We start from the raw sequence: 25,456 nt of genomic DNA, 5'->3' as shown, positions 1-25,456 counted from the left end.
AGTTATGCAAAAATCACCCCTTTAAGACAACTTGCCTTATTTTTCTGCTAGTAACCAGCATCTAGTATAAGCAGTTTCGCTATTTTAATTTTTTTTTTTAAAAAAAAATCTAATTCTGAGTTTCTCGAGCACCTGAAGCAGACCTTCACCAGCGTGCTCAGGCTCTTCTGCAAAGCTCCTTTTCAAAAGCTAAAGGCTTTGTTGCCTAGAATAAGGAGGGGAGGCACACGGTGTCTGGGCAGATGCCTCTTCACAGCACAAACCGTGCCTCAGAGGAGCATCCCTGAGCTCCAGCAGGTTGGTTGTAGGAGCGCCCTTCCACCCCTCCCAGCAAAGGGCATGCCCTTGCACAACAAGGGCTTCACTAGACGTCGACTACATCCATGGGGAGGCACAAGCTCTGTCCCAGTAGCTACAACCCACATGGTGCTCCAGGGTGGAGGGGGAGGTTCAGTTTCAACTCTCATTGTGCCCAACAGAAGTTAGTTAAAGAAAAAATGAGGTTTGAAACTCTGTCTGGTTTGGGAAGCAGGCAGGCCGATACTTTTTTTGGAGAAAAAAACCTTCACAGAGTGCATTTATGGAGATGTATTCAAGGCAGAGAATACTGGAATAAAATGCTAAGCAAGTGGGTCGGTGCAGTCTAAGGCAGAGTTTCAAGCAACATCTGTGACTGCAGTCTGAGGCGGTGAAGCAGTGCAAGCCAAAAGCCTAATTAGAAAAATACTTACTAGTCAAAATAATACACAAAGAGCATTTTGTACAGGTTACAAAGGAACAATGTGGTTCTGAGGAAGGACAGCCAGCTCAAAATGTGAGCCAAGAGCTTGCACAGTTCACAGAGAGGGAAAGATTACAACTGAAAAAGACAACAGTAAGGCAGAAGCAGCACACATTTCAGGTGGGAGTGAGACAGCAACAGCGCAGCCCAGGAAACCTGGGCAGAAACCTTTGGTCCTGCTACTCATACTGGTGATTCCCAATACGCCCCAAACAACAACAAAAACCCCCAACCCCGAAAAAAGTACTTTTCTCCTTTGCCAACTTGGCAGTTGTGCAGGAAGGGTTGATCCCCTCCAACTCTTCCAACCTGAGCAGGGACAGCTCTATCTTACAAGCGGTATCCAGGCCCCAGCAGCCAACAACATGAAGACAATGACCATATTCCCTTTCCATAGCCTTGCCTTGCTACCTGATGGAAGTGCTTCCTCTTCTGAGGAAAAGCATTGTAAAATGCTGAGCGGCACTGTTTGATAGACAGAAACTAAGATAATGCTCCTAACACACTACTGAGCTGATGAAACACCTCCCCATTAGTTGATGTAGCTACTGTAGTGGATCGAATCCCACGACATTAGCAGAGTTGGCAGGTGCAATTTATGCTGACAAAAATGGGCATCTAACACATTACTCATTTACCTATAAAAAGAGAGCTTTAAGTTCCTAGAAAAATGAACTGTAGAAGTGAGTGGAAGTGATGAAAACTGCTAACAACCAAGGGCTTTCATTTCCTGGAGGGAGTCACAGCGATACCTCGCAGCTCCATACTGCTCTACACCTCACTAGCTAACTTAACAACAGAACAATAAAGAAATGAAGGAAAAAAGGAAACTTGTAACCATGAAGACAATATACCAGTCAAGAGAAATGATTACCCTGCACTGAAGTGCTTTCACTTGGGTACTGTCAACTCCTCAGCTGCAGCAAAGCACTGGTGAATAAAAAAACTCAGCCCAGGCTGGAGTAACGCTTTGAGTTAGTCTCGGTTTGGAGCCCTGATTCCAGGAGAGACTGGTTCTCAACAGTACTTTGACTTCATGATCGGGAGATCTTAAGCAGTATCTAGGATTGGAGGCCATATGGATATAGCACTAAGTTTGTAAGATGCTGCAAAAAAATTCAACCTGGAATTAGCAGGTGCAATTTTTACTGATATCCATGCAGCAGCCTAAGGTGGGTAAAATCCAAACACAAGCATTCACAAGTAGGCATTGCTTTCGTAGCAAGAAAAATCTGATTTTACTTAAAGGCAGCTCATGGGAGGTACAAAGGAGTGAACTGTAATCAAGCCATAATGAGGGTGCAGAGGGCAGGTTCCTCCCGAGTAAACAAACCCAGTAACCAGCTTTCAAGTCATCAGGAGCCCACCCATACCTCCCAGGAGCAGCAGCTGCTCTGGTGGAGCACTGCAAATCTCCGACAGAGACCTTCAGCACAGAATGTCTTTTTTAAAAACAGGAAGTACCTTCCCTGATCTTTACCAGACAAGTCAAAGGGTGGTCAGCAGAGGCAAGCTTGGGCCCAGCCTCACCAGAACCATTGCTTGGGGATGGGGAAGGGGAGAAGAGCACCAACAATTCTCAGTGTCAGTATTGAACCCACAACCATCAGAAACCAGAGAGACTTTTTTTTTTCCTCCCCGTTAGGTATGCTCTTACGTCCCAGCCTCATACTTTTAACACATACTGCTGGTTATAAACATCCTGATTAAAGCCCAACTTGGATGGTTACCTTGGTTCTACTCAAAATCTGACCTTCAGCACAGACCAGAAGAGTCAAGGTATTCTGTCTCCTGCAAGCGCAACATAGAAGCACACATCTTGGTCATATCTCCCAGCCTTACCTGGATGTTCTGTTTACCCTTAGAATACCTCAAATGTCATTTAAATATGCACATTTGGCCACCTGAAACATTCCCTAGAAGGAATTTCCCCTTAAGAAACATTACCTTGCAAGCATGTTTTGCACAAAAGAAAGGACTATCTAATTAGTGAATGGTAACTCTATAATTGGTAGTACAAAGGGCTTCACCGAAACCCCGTTCAGTGGTTCACAGGATTTCACACAGGCACAGACCTGGGTACAAACTACCTTTCAGACACCTGTAAATCTTTCCGGAAAGACTTTACTAAAGTAAAATGCAAGATAGCAGCTAGTTTTTCCTGGTGTGGCTTCTGAAACTGGACAGAAACACCACTGTGTGAAATCACATCCCAAGTCAAGACAAACACTGCATCTAAGAGTCAATATTTATTTGATTAATAACTTACAAAATTTAACAGATTTAATTTATGTAAGGAGAGCTAATTTATTAAACATTTTACAGATTTTTTTTTTTTGTTCACAATGTAATACATCAAGATCTCGACAGTATTAAAATAATACTTGGCACAGTTATAAATAAAGAATATACAAAAAAATCCATAGCTTAAAATGTAGCGATGCTGTTTTACACATTAATTAAAAAAAATAATCTGGTGGACATCAAAGAATACAGAAACCTGCAAAGAAACAGCACATGTTTAGGGCCAAGACAAAATTCCCATTTATTCTACCTATGCCAGATTAAGTTAGTCTGATCTGCTGTTGGTCTGGATCAGCTTTGTTAAGTTTCAGAAGCAATGCAGTTTTGGTTCAACAAGTAATTTGTAAGTTTGATAACTTGACAGAAAAATGCTGCATAGTTGGCTCCCCCCTGCGTGATTTTATGATTTTACATCAAACAATTCAGTGTTACTCAAGACAAGTTACATTTTGCACTGGAAACTTCATACATCCCAAATCCATATAGCAAATTAATTTTCACAACTACCTACTATTACCCAAATTCTGCAGGCCTTGAGAGAACTGTCACCAGAGAGCTATTAACAAGTAAATAGTGCAGAACTCACTACATACTACCAAAGATCACCTCTTCTTTTGCAAACATTTTTGACATGGACTGCGTGACAATTCATGGCAGTTAATGCTACTGGGCAACTAAACCCAAAACTTGTATCACATACTGAACTGCTCTCCTGGTGCTAGGCGATGCTTAATAAAGTGTATCAAACTTCAAGTCAGCTGACCCCCAGCAAAAATGTGGGAAAAAAAAAAAAAGAACAAATATGCAGGACATTACTGGTGATTAAAATAAACATTGTAAATTCTTCATGCTTTTTTCTGATTAGAAAAAATAGGAATAACTGATATTAACTGTTTTCACTGAAAGAGAATGTGTCTTCATTAGGATTACAAATTTTGTCTGACAAAAATAGTAAAAGCTTCTTGCCACCCCTACACCCAAACTTCTCCCATTAAAACTGTGTCCAAGACGATGTTGACTTTTCCAGTATTAAACATTCAAGTACTCTAAAGCTGCACTTCTGTAAATCCTGATATCTGGTACTTGCAAACTAAGTGTGTGTCTTGAGATCAATGAACAACTACAGAAAAAATGTTTACTTGCAAATACTGAACATCAACTATTTACAGTTTCACTGCTCCTCTTACTAAGGCAAGGGCCGGGAATACCACTAGATTGCTTTATTACCAGTAATCTGCATATTACAGAAAACGCTAATTTTGCCAAGCATCAAACATGCAGTGAATTTGCAGGGCATAATGCCTATTAACAGCAATATTGAACATCACTAAAAGCTCATTAGATATCTTCCTACACTTTTTTTGGTTGAATAAAATGAAAATGAGCAGCTTTGAATACACTAAACACACCCACAGAGAGAAAACTATTTGATAAATTATTTATATACAGATACACATTCTTTACACTAGTCTCAGACATCTGCTTTCAGGTCCCTCCCCAAACTCCCCTCACAGGTTTCTCGAACCACTGGGTTGCTACAGCACTTAGAAGAGAACTAACCTGATTCTCAGTCTCTCTGTAAACAATAGTTAAGGAAGCAGTGAACAATTCACTATGAGTTTATGAAAACACCATAACAAAAAATCAGTGCATCACATTCAAGAAAAGCCCCTTTGGAATGCAATTTCAGGTCATTCCTTACCTTCCAAACATATCTGTAGCATGAGAACTTAAAAAACCAGAAATTAAGGGTGATTTCCACGTGCCAGTACACCATCATCTTCAGAAGTTGCGTTACATTTTCTGTGTGTGCGTGCTATCAGGGCGATTTTAAATTATTTGTTTTACAGATTGGTTTCCATTATTTTACATCCAAGCAAAGTAAATATTTCAGACAACATTGGGTTTTACTTCTGCAGTTGCATTCAATTTAAAACTGTCTTGTCTTTTTATAACTGAGATATTTGCTTTCACATCTGTGGTTTCCCCCATGCAATTTCTCTTCCAACAGTTCTCCAATTACACTACGCTGTACTGTATGAGGACCAAACCTAATATTAAAACAATGCTAGTTTGTAAGTTGCTTATATTAATTACTTCATAGTAAATGAATTTTTTCCCCTTTCTTCCTGAACATTATATGCTGTGATTAAGTTTTACAGGTGTATCATGCATTTAAACAGGGCTTTAATTTTGACAGAAGAGCTTTCCTTATTTTTGTAATTGTTTATTTCAGACTATATGGTCTCAGAACAGGGTTACTACAAGTATTTAGTTGTACCACTAGCTGGTGGCAAAAACAATCACCATAAAATGTGGGCAAAGTATTTTTTCTCAACATTATCTGACATGCCCTACTGCTAAAACTTAACATGTTACAGGGGATTCCCACCACGTGATGTAACAGTACTGAAAAGCACATTTTTCAATGTACGAAATACTACAGAAAATCTGTATTAAAAAAATCACATTACAGGGACTACAACATAGCAATCAGTGAACTCTGCATCATGAAATTTAGTTTTATACTCTATATTCTTGTTTCAGTGGAATTATATTGGGAAATAAGTTTTTCTGCTTAGCACAACATAACTACTTATGTCAATACTTCAGTAACCTCATGCTCCATTGTGAAAGACCTTAAATAAAAACCCCAGCAACAAATACTGTGAATATGCTGTCGCAAATAATTCTCATGTTAAGAACTGTTAAAATCCCTTTTTGATCTTCCTCCTCTTCCTTATCAGGTTTGGCAGTTTATTCTGTCCATTTTTACTTTTGTTAATAAAATTCTGATGAAGAGAAGGTACCTTATGATTCATCATCAGCCCTACACATAGCATGCTACTCTTCAAGGGATGCGGATTCGAGAGAGAGAGAAAATTTTTCAGGCACCACTCAGATATGATATGCTCACAGGATGAAGGTGGTGCTACACTAGCTGGTAGCCTGATCCTGAAGTTTGATCATATTCTATTGTATACTGCCTTGTCCAGTCCACGATAACAGGCCGAAAAAGACCACAGCATCTGAATTCAAAGAAGTCTATAACGTTCCTTATACATCCATGGCTAAAAACAAACCAAAACCACATGTTAGTAAGCAGTATCACAGCTGATCTAACAAAGTACAACATTTTTCGTCTACCCACAAATCCGATCCTTCACCCTTTAAGTTCCTAACTGTAGAAAACCAATTCAGTTAGGAATTATCTTAGTGCTTGTTGATGAGCGAGTTCTGAAATAAAAGTAGTCACCAGACCTGGACACAAACAAGACGCTAACTTTTTCTCTACTACCTACAAAACCGTATGGAGAAATGTAACATGTTATTGGCGATGCACCATCATGTAGCGTAGCGTGGCAATTCAGATCCCTTTCTAAGGGGTAAGCTGCATTGTACGGATGGATGCAAGGCAAAACAGCATGGCCTGGATGTCTTCCTAGAATAATTTCCATTTTTATTAATATCTATTTCTGCCACACGTACCAATCCACCAGCTGCAAGTCTAAGATCAATTAAGTCCCTAGGCAACACAAATTAAGAAAGCATTATCTGAATTAAACGAACTACTCAAGTGCTTTCCACTGCTGAATCAATTAATTGTCAAATATTTAAGATACCTACATCAAAATTCCAACATGTTGGGTTTTTTAAACTTAATTACACATGGGCTGGATAGATCATGGTTTTCTGGAAGAGAAATTCCTGTTATGACCTGCAAGAGCAAGTCTAAGCAACCACTTGATGTCAATTCTTCATCTGACAGGTGATGCCAAGCAGTTATTTATTATATTAAATATTTATTATATATATTATCTGGTGTTATTTTCAGGAGTCTTTTTTATAACAGCAGCTTCTTCAGTGAAAATAGTTTGTGAATGTGACTTTAGTTTGGAGATCAAACCAGTGGGGTTCTCCTATCCCACGCACCACCCTGTGTTCTTCAGGCAAAATGATTATCTGGTTTTCTTACAACTCTAATCTGTAGGAAGACTGCAACCATACAGAGATGCTTATCTGCATCTTACCAGAAGTTTTGTAAGGAGAGATACTAAAAAAAAAAAAAAAATAAAAATCACACAAACTTCTAGCACAAAAATCAAACTGCAACAATAACACCAATCTTCTGTGTGCCACCTGAAAGAACAGCAGCCCCCAGAGGAGACGCCGCATACACAGCAGGATTGAGACATGCCTCTGTCCTTTCACTGCTCCTTTTGTAACGTGCCCATAACCCACCGACATACCAGCCTCATGCCTTCATTTATTTCCTGCTTTGGCTCCACAAGCTGCTCCGTGCTGCCGTATTCTCATCCCCGTGCTGTTTCACCCCCAAGCACCCCTCTTTCAGCTTGCACCCTCATTACTACAGAAACCAGAATGCCAAGCTACCCTTCACATACTGATAACCAAAAGCCCATGCCTCACCCATGCAACACCCACTTCAGTTCCTGGGGCTGCCTGCTCCCTTCCCCACAAACAGTTTTGCCCATGCCCTTCCTCCCGAGCAGGAAGGAAGTGCTGCCTCTTTTCTCGCGGTAAAGAGAGCAACTGGACAATGCAAATTCAACAGCACATTAAATATTAATCAGGAGAAAGTGCCTGGCGTGAAAGTGAAGATCCAGGTCCACATCGACATCATGCAATAAGCAACCACCTCTGCTTTGGGCATCTGATTTATAAAGAGGATATTTATTTCCCCATAAACACCACAGCAAAATATGACCACTGCTGGAAACCATTCTTTTCTATGTTTATGCATCCCTGTCTACAGTCACTACAAAACATTTATCACTTCCTTTAACTGGACAGAATGTGTTACTGTAAAAATAGCTGACAGATCCAGCATTCCAAGTACTGAAAATACTCTGAAAGTATTTAGCTATGTTCTGTTTCAACAAGCTGCACCATTCAGATGTATGCAAGGCTACAAAAATAAGAAATATGTTTACACTTTAAAACTTACTTGAATGGGCTTTCAATAGATGTGGTTGTAACTTTAAAGTGCTTGTATCTTCTTGCATTCATTCTTTCATTTGTCGTGATACCCAAGCAAGATATCTGAAGACAGAAGAAGAGTAAGCAATTTAGCACATGTAAAAGACATGCAAACAAGTCCTGCATGAGCCAGACCAAAACAAGCCCTAGCATGAGGATCAAATGTATTGTTTAATACTCCTTCTTTTGAAGAAAGAATTTTTGTCTGGGGAAATTACCAGGTCCTGACATAAAACACCATGCAACAGGTGTACCAGACTGTCCAAACAGTTTAATTTTGAAAGTGATCAGAAATAAATCACGATCACTGAATAAACTGTGACTTCTTGGTTCGTAAGAAAGAGATGCCTTTACTACATTGTCAGCTGAAGTGTACTGTAAAAAAAGATTCCAGAGTTACTTTATACAGCATTTGAATGACTTTGGTTTCCTCCTGACACTCTGGTTACAGCTCCAGCAATACATTTTTTCCCATTTATAAATTTGTTGCAGTAACGTAACTTTTCTGTCTGCAAGACAAAAAGATGACAGGAAAAAAACATGGGGTTTTTGTTGTTGTTGTTTTTTCCCTTTTTAGAGAACCATTTGGCCCAAAGATTATTTTCTGTAACAGCTTTCCAGCTATGTTAGCCTAAAAGAGTATCTTAAGCAAAACTGGAGTTTACTGTAACGTGATGTAATTGGAAACAAAAATGTGAGAAGTCCCTTAGCGACCTTGTACTACAGGAAGACAAAATCTTGTAATTCCTAGTGAAATATAAAAAGTCAACTCTGCCGCATGCTACAAAAGCAACATTTTAAAAGTTAAGTTTGGGCTGGCTTGCCTCATTTAGATGTACTTAATATCCTAGTGAAGTTTCATGTCTATGTATATAAACGGACTCTCAGTGGCCAACTTCTGAAGTAGGAAATACAGGTTTTTAATTATTTTTCTTAGATAGTAGTTAGTGTTTTGACAATAACTCTGACCAGTTCAATAACAAGTCCAAATTTTATGATGGAGAGGAAAAGTAAAAGTAGTAAGAGCAGGGGCTACGCAGTTGCAAAATAATCTCTATCAATTTCATTATTATAGCAAGCTCCAAAGATACTTGCCCAGAACAATCCTCAGTTTTCTGTGCATAAAACTCTTGAGAAATTTAGTAATATGACTGTGTGTTTGGTTTTCATTTTTCAAGGATGATTATAAAGAACTCAAATGCTAGGATTATTTTGCTTAATTACACTAACAATACAAAATACTATGAGACTTATTTTTCCAAGTGGCATAGTTCAAAGATTAACAGGAATCCTCAATGGGGAATTTAATGGACAATGATACAAGTATGATGGAAGACTCTCTGGAAAGTTACATGCTTATTCTGCTGAAGTCTGGTGGGTTAGACTGCTTTGAAAGCCACCTGAAATACATGTAGTTACCTCTGCTCATTTGTCTTGGGCAGGAAACACCTCTAAAAGAATGAACAGCTCTCACTGATGCATAGAAGATTTTGAAGTTGATGTATGTTGTAAATGATGAATATTGTAGAGAAAGGAGGAAAACCTTAAATTTCCTGAAAAGTTTTACCTAAACCTTAGAGGATTATTTTTATTTCCAGGATCTCTGGAAAGATTAAATCAGTAAGTCTCATGGTTCATTAATGACAAGTCATACTAAAAGACTTTCAAGTCATACTTGAAAGCTTTCAGTATGACTTGTCTTTCCTTAAAGAGGATAATGAAAAACTTGGGTTTTGTCAAATTACACTACAGTGATGTGACCTCAGATCACACTGAATCAGTGTAAGAAATTACTGCATCCCCTTTGAAGTCACCACCCTCCTTCTGCTAATGACATACTGCATTATTCTAAGTTTGACCCACACATCTTATCCTTTATTAGTCTTCATTGCCCTTCCCTGAGAACGGAAAGCAGGAAGTAGGCATTTCAGCCTCTTGGGGGAAAAAAAAGTGCAAGTGAATGAGAAGCGAACAATGCCTATATCCACAGACAACAGATGCCTGCCTCCTCCAGCGTGGCTGAGACACACTTGGTCTTGCATAATGAACATTAAAATTTAAATGACAGAACTATGTGATATTCTTATGTCGCTCCCAAGACTCAGCATTACAAATGAAGTGCTCTTCCATACCTGATACATCTGACACATGAGTAACACAGCCACCCACATGAAGTGAAAAACACTGTTTAGAAACATCCAAAACATCCACGGAGAACAAGTAGCAATCTGTGTAATATAGGTCCAAAATCCATCCTTTGCGTAACTTGTCTCACAATGGAAACCCCAGTCTACAGAAAAAAAACAAAGTGTCAAAAACAATATAAAAGATTTAAGATATGTTTACCGTACATCAACATGATGCCCACATTAGAATGTACTAAATTAAATAAGAAAATGACAATGTGCCAAAAAATAGTTTTACATGCTCTCTTTTCCTTTCCCAGTGCCATAAATATATAACATATGCACACACTTGGCTGTGATAAAGAAAAAAATTTAGGACAAAACCCCATCATCTTCTAACTTAAAATATCCAATACAGTAAATTATTCATACACAGTTCAATTCCAGCATAAAAATATCCAAAATTCTGATACGCCAGAAATCGGTAAAAATCCATACAAGGAGATAAAGTACTTATAAACAATTTTAAAAAAGCCAAAAAACCACATTTACTCACAAGAGATACATCCATAAATCATCCAGCAGATCATAAAAAGCAGGAAGAACAGGTATCCCATAAAATAGCGATGGTTCCCTGCTCCTAAATTTGCACAACATCAGGGATCAAATTACTACACTTTCATAAGAAAGACAACACTACATCAGAAAGTTTAATTGCTCGCTTAGAAGTACTGCTTAGTATTGTGTACAGAAACATCACTCTCCAATACTAAGCCAATGTTATTTCAAGACAGTGAAATTAGCTAGTTTACTTATGATTTTTTCTTAGACAGCAATGTCTTATTTTCTTCAATTTCTGTCACATTACAGCTGCAATTCACACAAATGCATTTCATCTGTAACCTCTTTCATGAGCTAATAAAATGGATAGACAGTATTTAGGACAATGTTGGTGACAGCTGCAGCAGCGCCCTGAACTGCCAAGAATCACACATCAAAAAATATTTTTAAAATTCCATTTAAAAAATCAGACTACAGAGTTCACTTTCTTAAAAGAAATAGAAATACGAATAAATATACAATCTCCCTTGATAATAAGCAAACTCAAGAAGCTAGCTGAAAATAAAATATCTAACAGAACTTGTAAACCAAACACATGTAACTGAACAGATGAGGCCTAACAACCTGGCTAAAATAATGAATGGGATAAAAAACATTCTACTTAAACCAGAATTTAAATGCAAGAAAATTCAGTTACTAAAAGACTGATTTATTTTTAACATTAACAGAGCTAAAAAGATGCCTCTTATGTGAGTACGTCATAATTCTGAACTACTCAGCTTCCTTCTGTTTGTAAAATATGTCCACTGTTGCAACCTTCCAAGAGCTCTAGGCTGTAAACTAAACCCACAGAGATGATAATGGGCTACAAAAGATTTGGCTGTCATCATCTACCAGCACAGCATTTACTCCTTCATTATGTCAAATGTTTTGCCTGCTAAAACAAGAGCATCCTCTGGAGGCAGAAAATAAAGTGCTTTCAGCAAGTGAACTGAAAGACTATATAAATAAGAGATGAGGAAAAATACACATACAACACAAGCTAGACTAAACACAAGACATTTCCCTGAAAATCAAACAAGTTCCTGCAGACATAAAATATGTTGTAACATTGCCTTCAATCACCTAACAGCATATGAGAAACAGTGCTGGGAATGTCCCTAAGGTATCACTTTCATTTCCAGTCTATACTTCAAAACTGTTACGTTTGAGAAAAGGTATTTTTGTAAAAAACTGAAGTTAAACGGTGTCCTAGGGGTCCATCTGAGAGGCACATGATGAGATGCTACTTTCAGCCGCATCTTCAATGATACTGAACAAAACTCTAGAGGAAATCCATCTGTATTTGGTAAAAACATACATATAGCATTCAAAACCATAAATCCATAAATGAGAGGGGTACAATCTTAGTCATAGGTTAGAAAAAAGACTTTGGGAAAGGAAAGTGGAGAAACTGCCTTTCTTCTGTGTATTAAATAAGATCTGGCAAAACTCAGCACCATTCTCTACAGTTTCACCCTGGACTGGCAGGAACACAGTTATTCTCCACAGTTTAAACAATGCTGTAAGAATTGTTGCTGATTTATTTTATATGGTTGTGCTTATATTATACATAGGTAATAACATAATAAAGATCACTGATTTTTTACTGATGGAGTTATATTGCATGATTTTGATGGTCTGTTTATTTCTTAATTTTCCTACTTTCAGCTCCTTGGAGAAGAATCTTTACTGGGGGGGAAACAGGATCATTATTCTAAACTGTAAACAAATTTCTCACATACACAAGACCTACCTTCTGCATCACTGCTATCAGAACAATAATTCAGTACAATGTCAGCATAACCCACATGACACAATGGTTTAAGATTTGGCTTTAACTCCTTCCATACTGTTACTTCTGTTGCAAGCCTGCAGTTTGTGTTTGAAACGTAACTACAAGTTTAACAAAATCTGTTGGGTTTCATTTTCAAACAACCAACTTTAAGAAGCATAATGCTATTTTGATACTCCATTAAAAGGGTAAGTAGAATCACTTTTGGAGACTTGCTCACTGTAATTTTAAATAAAATCTTGTGGGTAGGATGAAAATAATTTGCCCAATTGTCAATTTATTTTCCAAATAGCTGCACTTCTTATCAACCTCTTCAGAATGGTGAAAATATTCTCTCTCAATGTCTTTATGTGCCAAGATTTATCTCCAAAGGATTTATTTTAGAGTGTCTGTACACGCTCTTACAATATTTCTCAGTCCTATCTTTAGTAAAATTTCTATCCTTCAAACACATTCAGAGGAAGACTACATAAAACATTTCCAAATTCCACCTTTTCAGAAAGGCTCAATTCATGTTTCCCTTTTTGGCAAACATGCCATGAATGCTATTTTAAGAATGGATTCTATTTTGTGATCCTATAATCAAGAGTCACCACGTACCAGTCTGAGAGAAACAGAGAAGCCGTATAAGGTCATTTAGACCATCACTCCCTCCAGTTCAGGGCTGCTCTCATAATGTGATTTCTAATGCTTTTTTCCCAGCATACTTTCAAGCGTCTGAATGTTTACTTTTATGTCCAGTTATCCCAATCTGTACAAGACCACTAGTGGACAGATTTTGCTTTTCCATCACCACTGTTTTTTAAAAAAACATTTCCTCCATATAACTTCATCCCATTACTTGTAGACTCTCCTATTCCATGCAAACTAAGGTCTTTCCTCCCCCTTCTGCTCTTTATGCTTTTCCAGTCACTGATTAAAATGCTGGATCTTTTTGTCCCATTGACAAGTACTCCTCGGCACTCTTGCAAAACAAACTGTCACTAAACACTCTCCAAAACCTCAGAGTCTATGGCCCCCTGCTTGTGTTAACTAAAAGTCTTAGTTCTTCATTGTAGAATGTCTAAAATACTAATCAAAAGTAGCTCAGGTAGTAACATCAGTAGGAAATACAAAATAGAAAGGAGTGATAGAAGTCCATCTCAGGCTTCAGTGATCTTCTATTACAATTCAAATGCCAGCACTGACTATTTTATTCTTGATCATAATACCAACCTACTATGACTATCCATTATTATATATATTTGGAAGGATGGCAACAAAGCATTTATTGGCTGTCAGCTGTCAATGAATCCAGGTCCTAATTCCTCCTCAACTTTAAAGTTACCTCTGCTTGTGTCCTAAAAAAAATAACCCAGTGAAGCAAGATGCACTCAGTTTCTTAGCTGTGAAGTCTTCAGTGCTCCCTGCATAATAAAGGCTTTTGAGTAAGTTTCTCAAAAAGTGTGACACGGAATAGTAGCATTTAGAGACCTTATTCCTGTTCTATACCCATTCCTTTCATCATCACTGGGGAGAATAAATGACTACCTGGGGGGTCAAAAAGAGGCGAATACCTCAATAGGAAGTCATTCTGTATCTAACTGCTATAATCATGACATTTCTGAATACATATACTTTCCCATTAAATTACTGAAAATTATTGGTAAAGAAGAACATTTTTATCCTATGTACTGGATAAAAATCAGTTGTGGGATCAGTACATGCCTTTTCTGCAGACATTAAAAAGCAGTTTAGCTTTGCATCTTTTAATTACTAGAGTTTATGTTAATAAAAATGTATACATAGGAAACAATTAGACACAGAACAATTTTGAGGATGGGCATATAACAGACAATACTAATGAGAATAATGCAGAGAACTGCACATAGAAAAAAGATCAAGCTCAAGACTGAAAATGTTTTCCCTCCTACCAAAAGTCCTCAACAGTTCTTCCTCAGACTTCGGCAGAAGCTAAGTTACTCTTACTGTAAAATGAGAACAGACAGAAACCTGCACAATACCAGTTTCAGAAGTTCTTCCCTTCTTTATCTGTTAAGACATCATATTTTAGCAAATTACTCACCTACACAGTTACCCACCCACGGGCAGTGGTGATCGAACTTTGCTATACATCGATTGCATACACCACAGTGTTTGGACCTCACTGGCTTCCGTATCTGTAACCGTTATTAACATTTGTTTAGAAAAGCAAAAACCACTGACATTTTAAATAGGACACCTCCCCCTCCCCCCATTTAAATTGATTTTGCTATTGTTAACCCTTTAGAGAACTTCAAACATGATGCTAATTTATAAAGCAATCTTGGCACAAACATCTATACAACTGCATTGAAATGACTTTCATGGTATGTTTGTTATATGCAGGATTTTTTTCCCCATACAAAGTTCTCCTGTCACCTCCAGCTATTGAGCTCTGTATAGCAACCAATTTCATTTCAGTCTTTTAACAATGCAAATGTGGAATGAGTGTGAGTTCTACATTTCTGTCAGTATCATTCATAACTGAGCTCTAACATAAACTCTTACAGCTTATTTTCTAAAGACAGGAATGTGACAAGTGGGACTCAGTGGAATGTAAAATGCTAAATTACTCCCAACAATTTTGTTTTAAAAGGTTATGTTTTGAAAGAAATATAAAACGGTAATAAAAAAAGAACCAATAACTAAGTATTTCGAGACATAAATGTATACAAACACACATAGATTTTAAGGTGCCACATCTGTACATAGTTTTCCAGATTCAATTTTGGGAATATTAGCATCATTAATGTTCTACATAGGTCAAAGCATTGTAGTGTAACACTGACAACCTTGATAATTTTATAATTTTATATTTACTAGTTAACTTTCTAAAAAAGAAATAAAAAAGAAACAGCATTACATTTACTATGGTTACTTTTTTTTTCCTTAAGCAGTTGTTTTCTTTCAAATATTTTGTGGTGAAACTAAGTATTAACTAGTCCAAGAAAAATATTTGCTGGCAATTTGGCAAGCTTTATAAAAATTAAGATTCCATTTCCCCCGCCCACCCCCCCCCCCCATTACTGCCAAATTGAGAAATACACTTGCTTTTCGAAAAAAATATTTTACTAGAAGCACCACATAAATTTACTGTGAGTTACAGAGGTAGTGGAATGTCATCTGTGATTTTCTTAACTTGTTAGATATATAATCAACCATCTTGGTAGATATACTGGATACTTGGATTTTGACACTAGCAAGTTATTTTCCACAGTAATTTTTTTTCCCCTCTTATTGCAGGTTTTTTGTGTACAGATATATTATTTATTGAAGACAGTGCTTAAAGTAAAGATTACAAATAAATCCTGCCCTTGAAATTGCGCTAAGGCAAAAAATGTGTTCAGTACAGGAACGTCTAATTTTGGCCTAGCATTAAGTCAGTGCTGCAATTGATTATAAAATACACTACCAAGCAGGTACTGCAGAATATACTGAGGTCCAGACTTCCTGTCTCTGCAAGCTCTACTATTGTCTGCAGGGGAAAAAAAAAAAAAAAAAAAAAAAAAAGAAAAAAAAAGAAAAAAAGAAGGAATTTAGAATTTTGCACATAAACAAATGGTGACAACCATTGTAATGGCTGCTTTTCAGAGCCAGGGTTGCGAACTCTATTCATTTCAGGTACTTTCTACACACAGAAACAACTTAAATTCAGCTGAATGTTTTTAAACCTACTTTATTAAACCAGTATTTACATTTACTTCTAAATTAATTTTAGCTTATACTTATTCCTAATCTAGCTAGGTTTAATTAGAGAAAAGCAAGCTTATATTAATTTTGATACATACTTGACTTAGTCATCTGGAATTAAAAGAATTTTTTTTAGTTGCTTATTCCAAAGCTAAAGGCTAATTCTACATTAAACATTTTGAGAAAAATTATGAAAATATGAGAAAGCACTACATTAAGGTAAGACACCTTTTATGTGTTTATACCCCTGAAAACAGATCATTTCACAATTTAGATAGCTGCAATGTAAGAAATCCAAAACATCCACAGACATATGCATCTGCCTGAAGAAGCTGCATTTTACAATTCCCATCCAGTTCTGCAAGGCTATTGTAACCACATTTAACTACTTAAGCAAGCAGATCAAATGAAGTGCGTTTTTGTGCAATTTGCTGAATCCAAATCAAAGTGCAGTTGCTAACTATTCTATTTAATTTAGTCCAGTTGAAGGAGGAGAATTTAGTCTGGAATTTACTTTGGCAAATTTGCAATAACAGAAAGGGAATTTGCAGAGTAAATCTGCACACTAACAACTCAATTGTAACCTACTGGAAAATACAAAAATAATTTAGGCTATTGCAACCACCCTTTTAAAAGGCTCATGTATTTTCATTCCTACATAAGGCTTTAATTTGAAGTAGTCTCATGTCGATCCACACAAGTGTTTTCACAAATGACCATGAAATAGAAGCTGAAAATTTACTTTTGGTGGGATGTGAGCTTCTAGGAAACATAACCCAAACCAACCAACCAAAATGATTCTACTGTTTGTTTAAATTTGTTTAAATTAAAAGCCTGGAAAGTTTTTATAAAATTAACTATCACTTTTCCCGTAATGGGTTATTTGTTTCAGGCAAACCTCTGAAATGTCACATTTTCATTTTCACCCAACTGCTTTTTAAACTTTTTATCTTGAGAATTTAAGTTGCAATTTTATTTTCTTATTTAAAATGACTAAAATGCAACTTTGGACCAGTAAGACTTAAACAGATATTCCAAATGTAAAAAAAAAAAAAAAAGAAACCTGGAAGATAAGACTCTTCAACATTTTAGACCTTTTGCTATACAAAAACTTACTGAAATTTTACTGAATAGCAAACTACTCTGACCAACCAGTGGAAAGCTGATGAAGAACAAGTTTCACATATCTCATGGCTTTACCTTTTTCTTTTGTTCTTCCGTGGCTTTGATGATTCCTGGGTCAGATTTCCAGGATTTTCCAAAATTGTAGAAAAGTGCAATGCTATTAGCGAGGAATGGAAGATGTATAAAGAAAAAATTCAAATGTGTTTAAGGTCAAGGAATCTAAAGTTTAAAACCAAGTTTCCTCTTGAAAATATCCATTGATAATTCTGAAAAAAAATTAAATTAATTTTTACAAATGCCTTTAATTCACTGTCTTGTGAATTAACAAAATTCAGTGCTGCTGTAAGAACGCACTCAGTACTCAATATTTTCTACTGCTCAAACTTGAAAACTTCCTTTTCAAAATGCTGTTCTCCATGAGGCACTTGTAAAGCACTTACCCTTCTAAAGATTGAATAATGATAGTTCAGTTTTTGTAATTATTTTCCCTCTGAAATAAATTAAATTCCATGAAATTTATCTTCTGAAAGTATTTCCTGTTTTCACAATAAACATTTCAGTGCCCTATTTATAGACAGACATTTGCCTCTGTCTTCAGTGGCTTGACATTCCCGTTAAGACCACAGAAAAGACTGTTTCTAGCCATAGAAGGAATTGCGCTGCAACGACCACTGTTGCACTGCAATCACGTCTCGAGACTACTAATCTCCAAGAAAGGTAGTCTGAAACCTGGTCCTATTATAAGGCAATACCCATATTTTACATCAATGAGTTATTTTTAACATACTAATACATCTAATACTTACAAAACCACAGGCATTAGTATTCTCTGGAAGCGTTTATAAAAATCAATTACTATATAAAGTCAGAAAATAACCATTAGTTTCAAAATACATTTCCTGTGTTGAATGACTTGCCATGGAATATGCCTAGTCTTACAACACCTGACATTTCTTCACAGAATTAAAACATTTCTTAGCAGTGATGTTGAAAAAACAAGTAATTTGGACATGCCTCTTCCACAAAAGGTGGAAAACTATTTATTCTGGCAAACCTACAAAAGCCATGACCAATTTGACTAAAGATACCTGTCAGCTGTCAGTCATAGCTGCAGGGAGATGCCACATTCGACAAAACTGTGGCAGCAGAAGCCTCTATAGCATTATCTGGGCAAAAAGGACACTTATGGCTCAGGCACAAATCACTGCACACCCACATTACACTATATTCTGAGTAACTTAGATGAATATTTCTCTCTACTTCAGTAGTCATTAGAAGTTTTACTACAATTAAAGTTTTATGTTGTGCATATACATTGCAAAACCCTGCATGTAAGACTTGAAACCAAGCATCTGTACTGAACTGGCATATAACACGTTAAACACAGCAAAAAAAAACACTTTTTGCATGATTTGAAAAAAATCGGATTTTGAAATTAGAATAGATGCTCAAATTCATTCTACTATATATCTACCAGTATATTCTATTGTGTTTGACTATTCTTGGGAAAATGTTTATTGAAATCATTATGTAGTATTAAGAAAAAAATTTACATACATTTACATTGATAAACCAATCTATATGGTACAGTTAGAACAAACATTAAACAAAAACCCCAGCATTTCTATAGAGTAACAGTAAGGATCTCAAATCCTTCTGCACTGCTCTTGTGATGTGACAGAACCCCAAAATATGAATAATCATAAGTAAGGCCTCTTTTTGACTTCTGAAATGCTAACAAAGTCTCACTGTTTATGTGAAGTGTATCCCAAATAACTTTTCCTTTTCCTTCTGTTGAGGGGAGGAATTGGCTGTGAATTTTGAAGTAAAAAATACCGGCAAGTTACATTACAATTTTAATCATATACCTTCTACAGTAGAGTGCTAGTATTAACTGACTAAAGGCTAATTAATCTTTCCTCTAAGAAGCTGTTTCCAGCAAGCTTATAACAGGGGGAAAACCCCACCAGCTGTACTATAACCTAAACATTCAAGCTCTGACTTAAGTATTTATACAATCTAATTTCTTCCTACTTTTCTTCTAAAATTACCTGCTGCCAAGAATAATCTGGTTCAACTTATTTTTATAGCTAGAGAGATTCTATTTTCTTTATTAATACTACAAGCATCACTGGGTGTTTGGCTGCAACAGTGAATTTTTTTTTCATTAAACATACCTTAATCAGACATCTGTTACAAACAAAGGTACAAATGAAAAAAAATTATATGATCCATTACTAATTACTAGACATCATGTCTGGACTGTTAAGAACATAGGGGGAAAGACAATTTATTTCTTAATCCAGTAAAAGGGTTTTTATAACCTTAAAAGTATTGGAATTGTTTTTTTACTGACTAAAATTTGGACAATCCATGCGATAAAGAAGCTGTTCATTTTCTGAGCTTGCCCTTCCCCCATTTTACTCCACAACATACAGAGAGCATGAGACTCCCCACAGAGTCTAAGTTTTGCCTCTACCATGGTTGTGTCAGATAGTGTAAATGACAGTGTAAATGGTGGTGTATAAGGTACTTCTGTGCTGAAGATGGGAGATGTTGGGAGATTACATGAGAAAGCAGAGATGAGCAGTAACTATGTAAATGAATAAAGACAAAGTCAGCAGTATTTTTCATTAGTATCTTCAAAACACATTTATCAGAAGTTTTTGGCAAAACTGGGGAGAAGGGATGAAAACCAACCACACTTTGAAGGAGAAAGGAAAGTTAGAATTGTCTTCCCAGGATATTTCTGGCATCTGATGTAAATAAAACAATTCGAACTGTGGGATTCATCTCACCTACCTTGTATCTACTCAGTATGCCTTCGTACACAACAAAGAAAAAAGCCACATCCAATCTATCTTCAGTAACAAGATCTTTAAATTAAGTCAGAGAAGCAGTGCTCTACAAGTGGCTATTTTTCTCTACTGGCTATTAAAAGAGCTTAAACAACTAACTTCAATGTGGATGTCCACACTAGACATATCTAAAATTATCTTGAATTCCCCTCTGAAGTTTACTTCCAAAAAAATCATAGCAACTTGTATCACAGACATCTCTGAAAAATCCCCCATACGCAAGAAACCCTTGTAGGTTTGCATTAGCTACCAAGTAGGGAATTCCTACTCCAGAGAGAGTGCCTTATTTTGTCCTAACATCCACATTTCCAACTACACAAAGATAAATACATGACAATATTAAGGGCTGCAAAATGCATGATATAGCAGACATTCACATTCTGCCCTGTAACTAATTTGCTGCCTTTTATGAGGTTTCCCCAGTTTGTGAGAGACAAAGCAGAAACACCCATGCAACACTTCCCACTTTAGTACTAATCAATATCCTTTTATTATTAGAACAAGTACAACAGGCTGAAAATTATTCCACAAAACCACTTGCAACCAAAAAGACCATCTCATTTAAAAGAAAATTTAAACCAGACAAGCACCTCACAACCCACGAATGAGGTAAACGTGATTTTCATCCCGAACTGCAGCCTATTTAGAAGGGCACAAACACATGCACCTTCCTGCTGTCACAGCCACATGTCATACAGGAGTCTGAAACCAAGCCAAAATGCACATTATATACCAAGATGCTCCCTTCCACTAACTAGAAATCCAGCAATAAATCCTTTTCTCCTAAAGTGAAAAACCTGCAGCCAGTGTAAGCTGTCGGAGATCAATACATGCTAATGAAGCTATCAATTCATAACTGCTGCACATTTGGATCCAAGAGTCCAGGTCAGTAACAGCAGATAGCTACATGACAAGCCTCATTTGACTAGGCACTTATTAGACAAAAATCCTTTTTTAATCAACTGAAGCTCTGCAAAAGCTCTCCACCTCCATCTTCTATCAAACACAAAAAAAAATCCCTTAGTTTGCAAAAAAAAAAAAATAAATTCACTGACATCTCCGCCACCCTGGAATATTTCTATTTTTTTTTTTAAATTTAGTAGAAGTATTTAGACATGGGAACAGCAGAAGCTCCAGATAGCTGGGTCTGGGGTTTGGATTTTTTGGGTCTTTGGCTCCTCTACAAACATGGCTGTTGGATTCTCTTTTTTGCATACAAGGCTTTTTGCTGTTTTCCTTGAAGGTAACTTTGGTAATATAAATGGGATTTTTTGTTCTTAACTGCTTAACTGTACCAGTTGGCTTGTTGCAGTTTTAAACCACTTTTGTAAGCACTTTGTGAAAGCATGAAAATCAAGAATTCTTACATCCAGTTTTTAAAATGATCCCTAACTGCAAGTGTGCAGTGTTTTTCTTTCATCTAAAACCCATCAATACATGAAGTATATTTGAAAAAAGATAATCAACACAGTATTAGTCAATGATACATTATTTTTAAAATTATAAACCGGCTTTTATCATCTCATTATCTCAGCTTTGCAAGTAGTATCCCATACCAAAAAGCCTAATTAATGAAAACTGCACACCCCCATTTGCACTAAATGGAAGTGGTAGAACCAAAAAACCATACTGTAAGTATTTTGGGTTACAGCAGACCCTGACATCTTAGAAAACCAGAGCAGTATAAGAACCTTCCGACACAACAGGCACTGTTTGTTCAGCTGGAACTGAAAAGACTGCATGAGCAACTAAGGTATGAACTTGGCACACGTGCCCTGAACTTTTACAGGACACGAGAATGTTCTACCTCTAAATGCTAATGAAAAAGAATGAAATGTGAAAATCTAATTTCAAGTAATTGAAAGTGTGCTTTTAAATCTCTCCCCCCCCCCCCCCCCCTTAAAAATAAACCTAAATTAAAATACAGTGATATTGTGTGTAGTATTTTTGAGGTATTTCCCTTCTGCTCTGCAAACAGCAGAAGATTAGAATACACCAACCAAACAGGACATAACTGTCCTCAGTTATGGGCAAAATACAGTTAAAGAGAAGCAGCAAAACAGTGGCAGGGAGCATAGGACTATAGACTCATATATACAGAGATCATAACCTCCTCACTCCCAGCAACAATGGGATTTCTATTTTAACAAATATACCAGACTCAGAAGCTGCTGAGAAAAACCTAACAGAATGAAAATATTTATGAATGAAAAAAATGTAGTATGCTAGATTCATTTAAACTGTTTTGAATTTCCTTTCAAGATTGGCCTTGTAGAAGACACATCGTTAAGCCTTGTAATTTATAGATATTTTTCACGTGACCACCCTGAAATTCAAGAAAATGCACTGCTGATCTTCATGTTTGTTTACTCTTCATGATACATTGTTTCGAGTGCCCTTTTCTGTCTCATTAAAGATTAAACCCAGAAGACCAAATGATCTTCCAGACAACTTCAACATAGCTGCAAAAGAAGAAAATTCTTACCTAACACCTGAATATTACAAGTTACACTTGCAGCAGTTAAGACCTTTGTATTATTTTTAATATGAAGATCCAGTAAGGCAATTTGTGATTAAGGTTAGAAACTTTTTTCCTGAGCAAAAGATGGTCAGAATTTGTGAAAACTACCAGGAGAGATTTTATCACTTGACCGTTACAATACTCTGGTCTGCTGTAAGTAATCATATAAAGCTGTAAAAATACAACAATCCTTTCTCCAACCACAATGCTGTGCTTCATGCTATAAAAATAGAGCAGGTATGTAATTTCTTTTTTCCAATAAAGCTACAGGGCAATTTTCCAGAAGTAGTAAAATGAATTCGGAATCTTATTACAAAGACTTCCAATTAAAAATCATCAATTAAAGGAAGATAGCCTCAAGCGCTAAGTCTCTAAAACTTCTCGTCAAAGAACTGTGTCAGCTCTAACGAAAGCAATTAGTAACTGAAGTTTTTAGACTACTACTTCTGTGTGCAGAAAGACTGTTGTGAAGGTTTTGAGGCACCTACCTTAAACTACAGCAGCAGTACAGTATTTTATTGACATCCTGAAGTCAGATTTATTAGGATAGTGAATTGCCTATGGTTACTACTTCTAGTGGACAATGAACATTATTCTGTGACCAAACACCACACACCCCCAAACTTCAACTTATGTTAATCAGAACAGCTAACAGAAATAAAAACCTAAGCAAGTTGGTACAAATATGAAGAAAATACAATCTTCAGGATAAAAAGCTATTTACCAGCCTTAAGGGACAGCTTTCCACATCAAGATAGAGGCCACCATCAAGCAGTGTTGGCTGTGCAGCCATTTTTAATATGGTGAAGGACTTTGATTTCAAGTTGCATATGTTCTCTAGATTTGGTTCAAGCTGATGTTAATGTCAGCATTTTACAGTAGCTCAACATTTGCAACCCACGACATGCAGTAGTTTTAGCAAATATGAGTTTCTAAAGGAAACCTACAAGGTACGGAGAGCTAATATAAGTGAGATGGCGTAGTCACTGTAACTGCCTCAGAAACTTTTGTTTTACTATTTGCCAAAAGTCAGGTTTTCTTAACAAAAAGAACAGAAAAGCAACTTCAGTCTAGAGGCATAACATATTTGACAGTTCTACTCTATTCCATAAAAACTGGAGAATATATATACACACACTTTTAACTACTGCTTTTCAAAATGTTTTTCATATTACTTTTCCATATTCACTTCATAATCGCTTTCCTCATTCTGCAGTTACTAGTAAATGTAATTGAGTAAAACCACAGAAAATAAGTCCAGGCAGAGACTGGGAGTAGGATCACCGTGTCTACATAACTATTTCAAGACACACACATGCTAATATTGATCAAAATGTTTTTATTGTTTTTTTAACAGTGACTAGATTTTCATTTTTACTTTTTTTTCAAATGTCAAATAGCAGTCATCTCCAGTCACACGGAACTGCTATTACTCACAGCAGCACTTCTGTAAATGCTGTCAGAATGGAAGCCAAAGGCAGCATGGAAGCAGGGTCTCCTTTCTGCTCTCAACCCAAAAACATGAAGTTCATTTAGCTAAGGCTGGAGCACATATTAACAAGATGATAAAAGGGTTGCACTGCTATTATCCTATCTCATGGTAATTCCTTTGAGGATGAAAAGAAAACCAGTTTCCAGAAAAGTCAAGCCAAGATCCATCATAAATATTAAGTTAACTTCAACTATTTACAACTATAAGAACTGTTTTAAACATTTAATAAAACACTAAATCTCTACTTTGTTTTCACGGTTATTGTAATTGCAATGCCAAAGGAAGTTGTTTAAAAATTTGAAACTATTTCCTTAAGGTGGGTAACTGACATTCTTCAGTGAAATCTGAATCAATTTCTACCCCTGTGAGTACAAAAAGATGATATCTAGACAGTCAAGACCATAAATAGATGGGTATACACTGAATCTCTAGAATCTACTGTTATTAATGTATACATGTTCAAAGACTGAAAATACAGCTAACAAATGTATCTGAAGTTTGTATGGAATGGATTTTCCAAAATCTTTACAAAGATTTACAAAAATACAAACTATAATGCTAATTCCACTGGAATTGATATGTACCATGAAATTACCTGCTGCTTTTCAGAAAAGCAATGTTTAAGGATGCAGTGAATTACACCTTGTCACCTTAGAGCCAGAATATATTTTATGGAGTTGCTTACATTTCCCCCACTTAAGAAAATAGTAATGCACAGGAATTCTTCAGACTACTGTAAGCCGACTTTGAGGAAAATCATTCAGTTACTGAAGGGAAGCAATAGCATGCACATTTTAAAAGCAATAAAATAATCACCATCAACATAGAAAGCAATGTTTAATGGAGATTGCCATTTTAAAATTTTAGTTTGTTTTCTTACTCATATATGTAGGATATATCTAGGTATTACAACACACTGCTAACATGAAAAAATATTTTTTATTACTATACACACAAAGAAAGGATATCATTCCAAAACCAGAAGAACCATGTCACATACATCCAGAATTTCGTTGCCAAGTATATTCCTAGAGGCAGTGCACTGTGCATGGAGTGATCAAAGAATGACCTGTAAAGCAGGAACAACGTCACATACATTTCAACTCACAAAAATGTAAATCCTGAACTACTGCTTCTGAAAA

General features: G+C 36.4%; 1 protein-coding gene across 3 annotated transcripts in view; it reads right to left on the bottom strand.

The window, feature by feature from the left end:
- Window positions 1–3,017: 3,017 nt before the first annotated feature.
- ZDHHC17 (zinc finger DHHC-type palmitoyltransferase 17) overlaps window positions 3,018–25,456 on the bottom strand; it is a 71,944-nt gene continuing 49,505 nt past the window's right edge. The window contains exons 10-18 of one of the 3 annotated variants that reach the window (XR_008732377.1): window positions 25,283–25,383; window positions 17,519–17,643; window positions 16,041–16,103; window positions 14,673–14,766; window positions 10,769–10,852; window positions 10,219–10,376; window positions 8,055–8,149; window positions 4,788–6,156; window positions 3,018–3,281 (exon numbers count right to left, since the gene is read on the bottom strand). Coding sequence is in view for 2 of the 3 variants with exons in the window: in XM_055711287.1 (XP_055567262.1) it covers window positions 6,018–6,156; window positions 8,055–8,149; window positions 10,219–10,376; window positions 10,769–10,852; window positions 14,673–14,766; window positions 16,041–16,103; window positions 17,519–17,643; window positions 25,283–25,383 (859 nt within the window). In the remaining variant the exon portion in view is untranslated. Of the gene's footprint in view, window positions 6,157–8,054; window positions 8,150–10,218; window positions 10,377–10,768; window positions 10,853–14,672; window positions 14,767–16,040; window positions 16,104–17,518; window positions 17,644–25,282; window positions 25,384–25,456 lie in introns of all 3 variants that reach the window. The other 2 variants (XM_055711287.1, XM_055711288.1) reach the window with 2 other exon arrangements.

Source organism: Falco cherrug, chromosome 5 (assembly GCF_023634085.1).
Source record: "Falco cherrug isolate bFalChe1 chromosome 5, bFalChe1.pri, whole genome shotgun sequence".
NCBI lineage: Eukaryota > Metazoa > Chordata > Aves > Falconiformes > Falconidae > Falco > Falco cherrug.
Note: the sequence above shows the minus strand (reverse complement) of the source record. Positions and strands in the feature narration are given on the sequence as shown.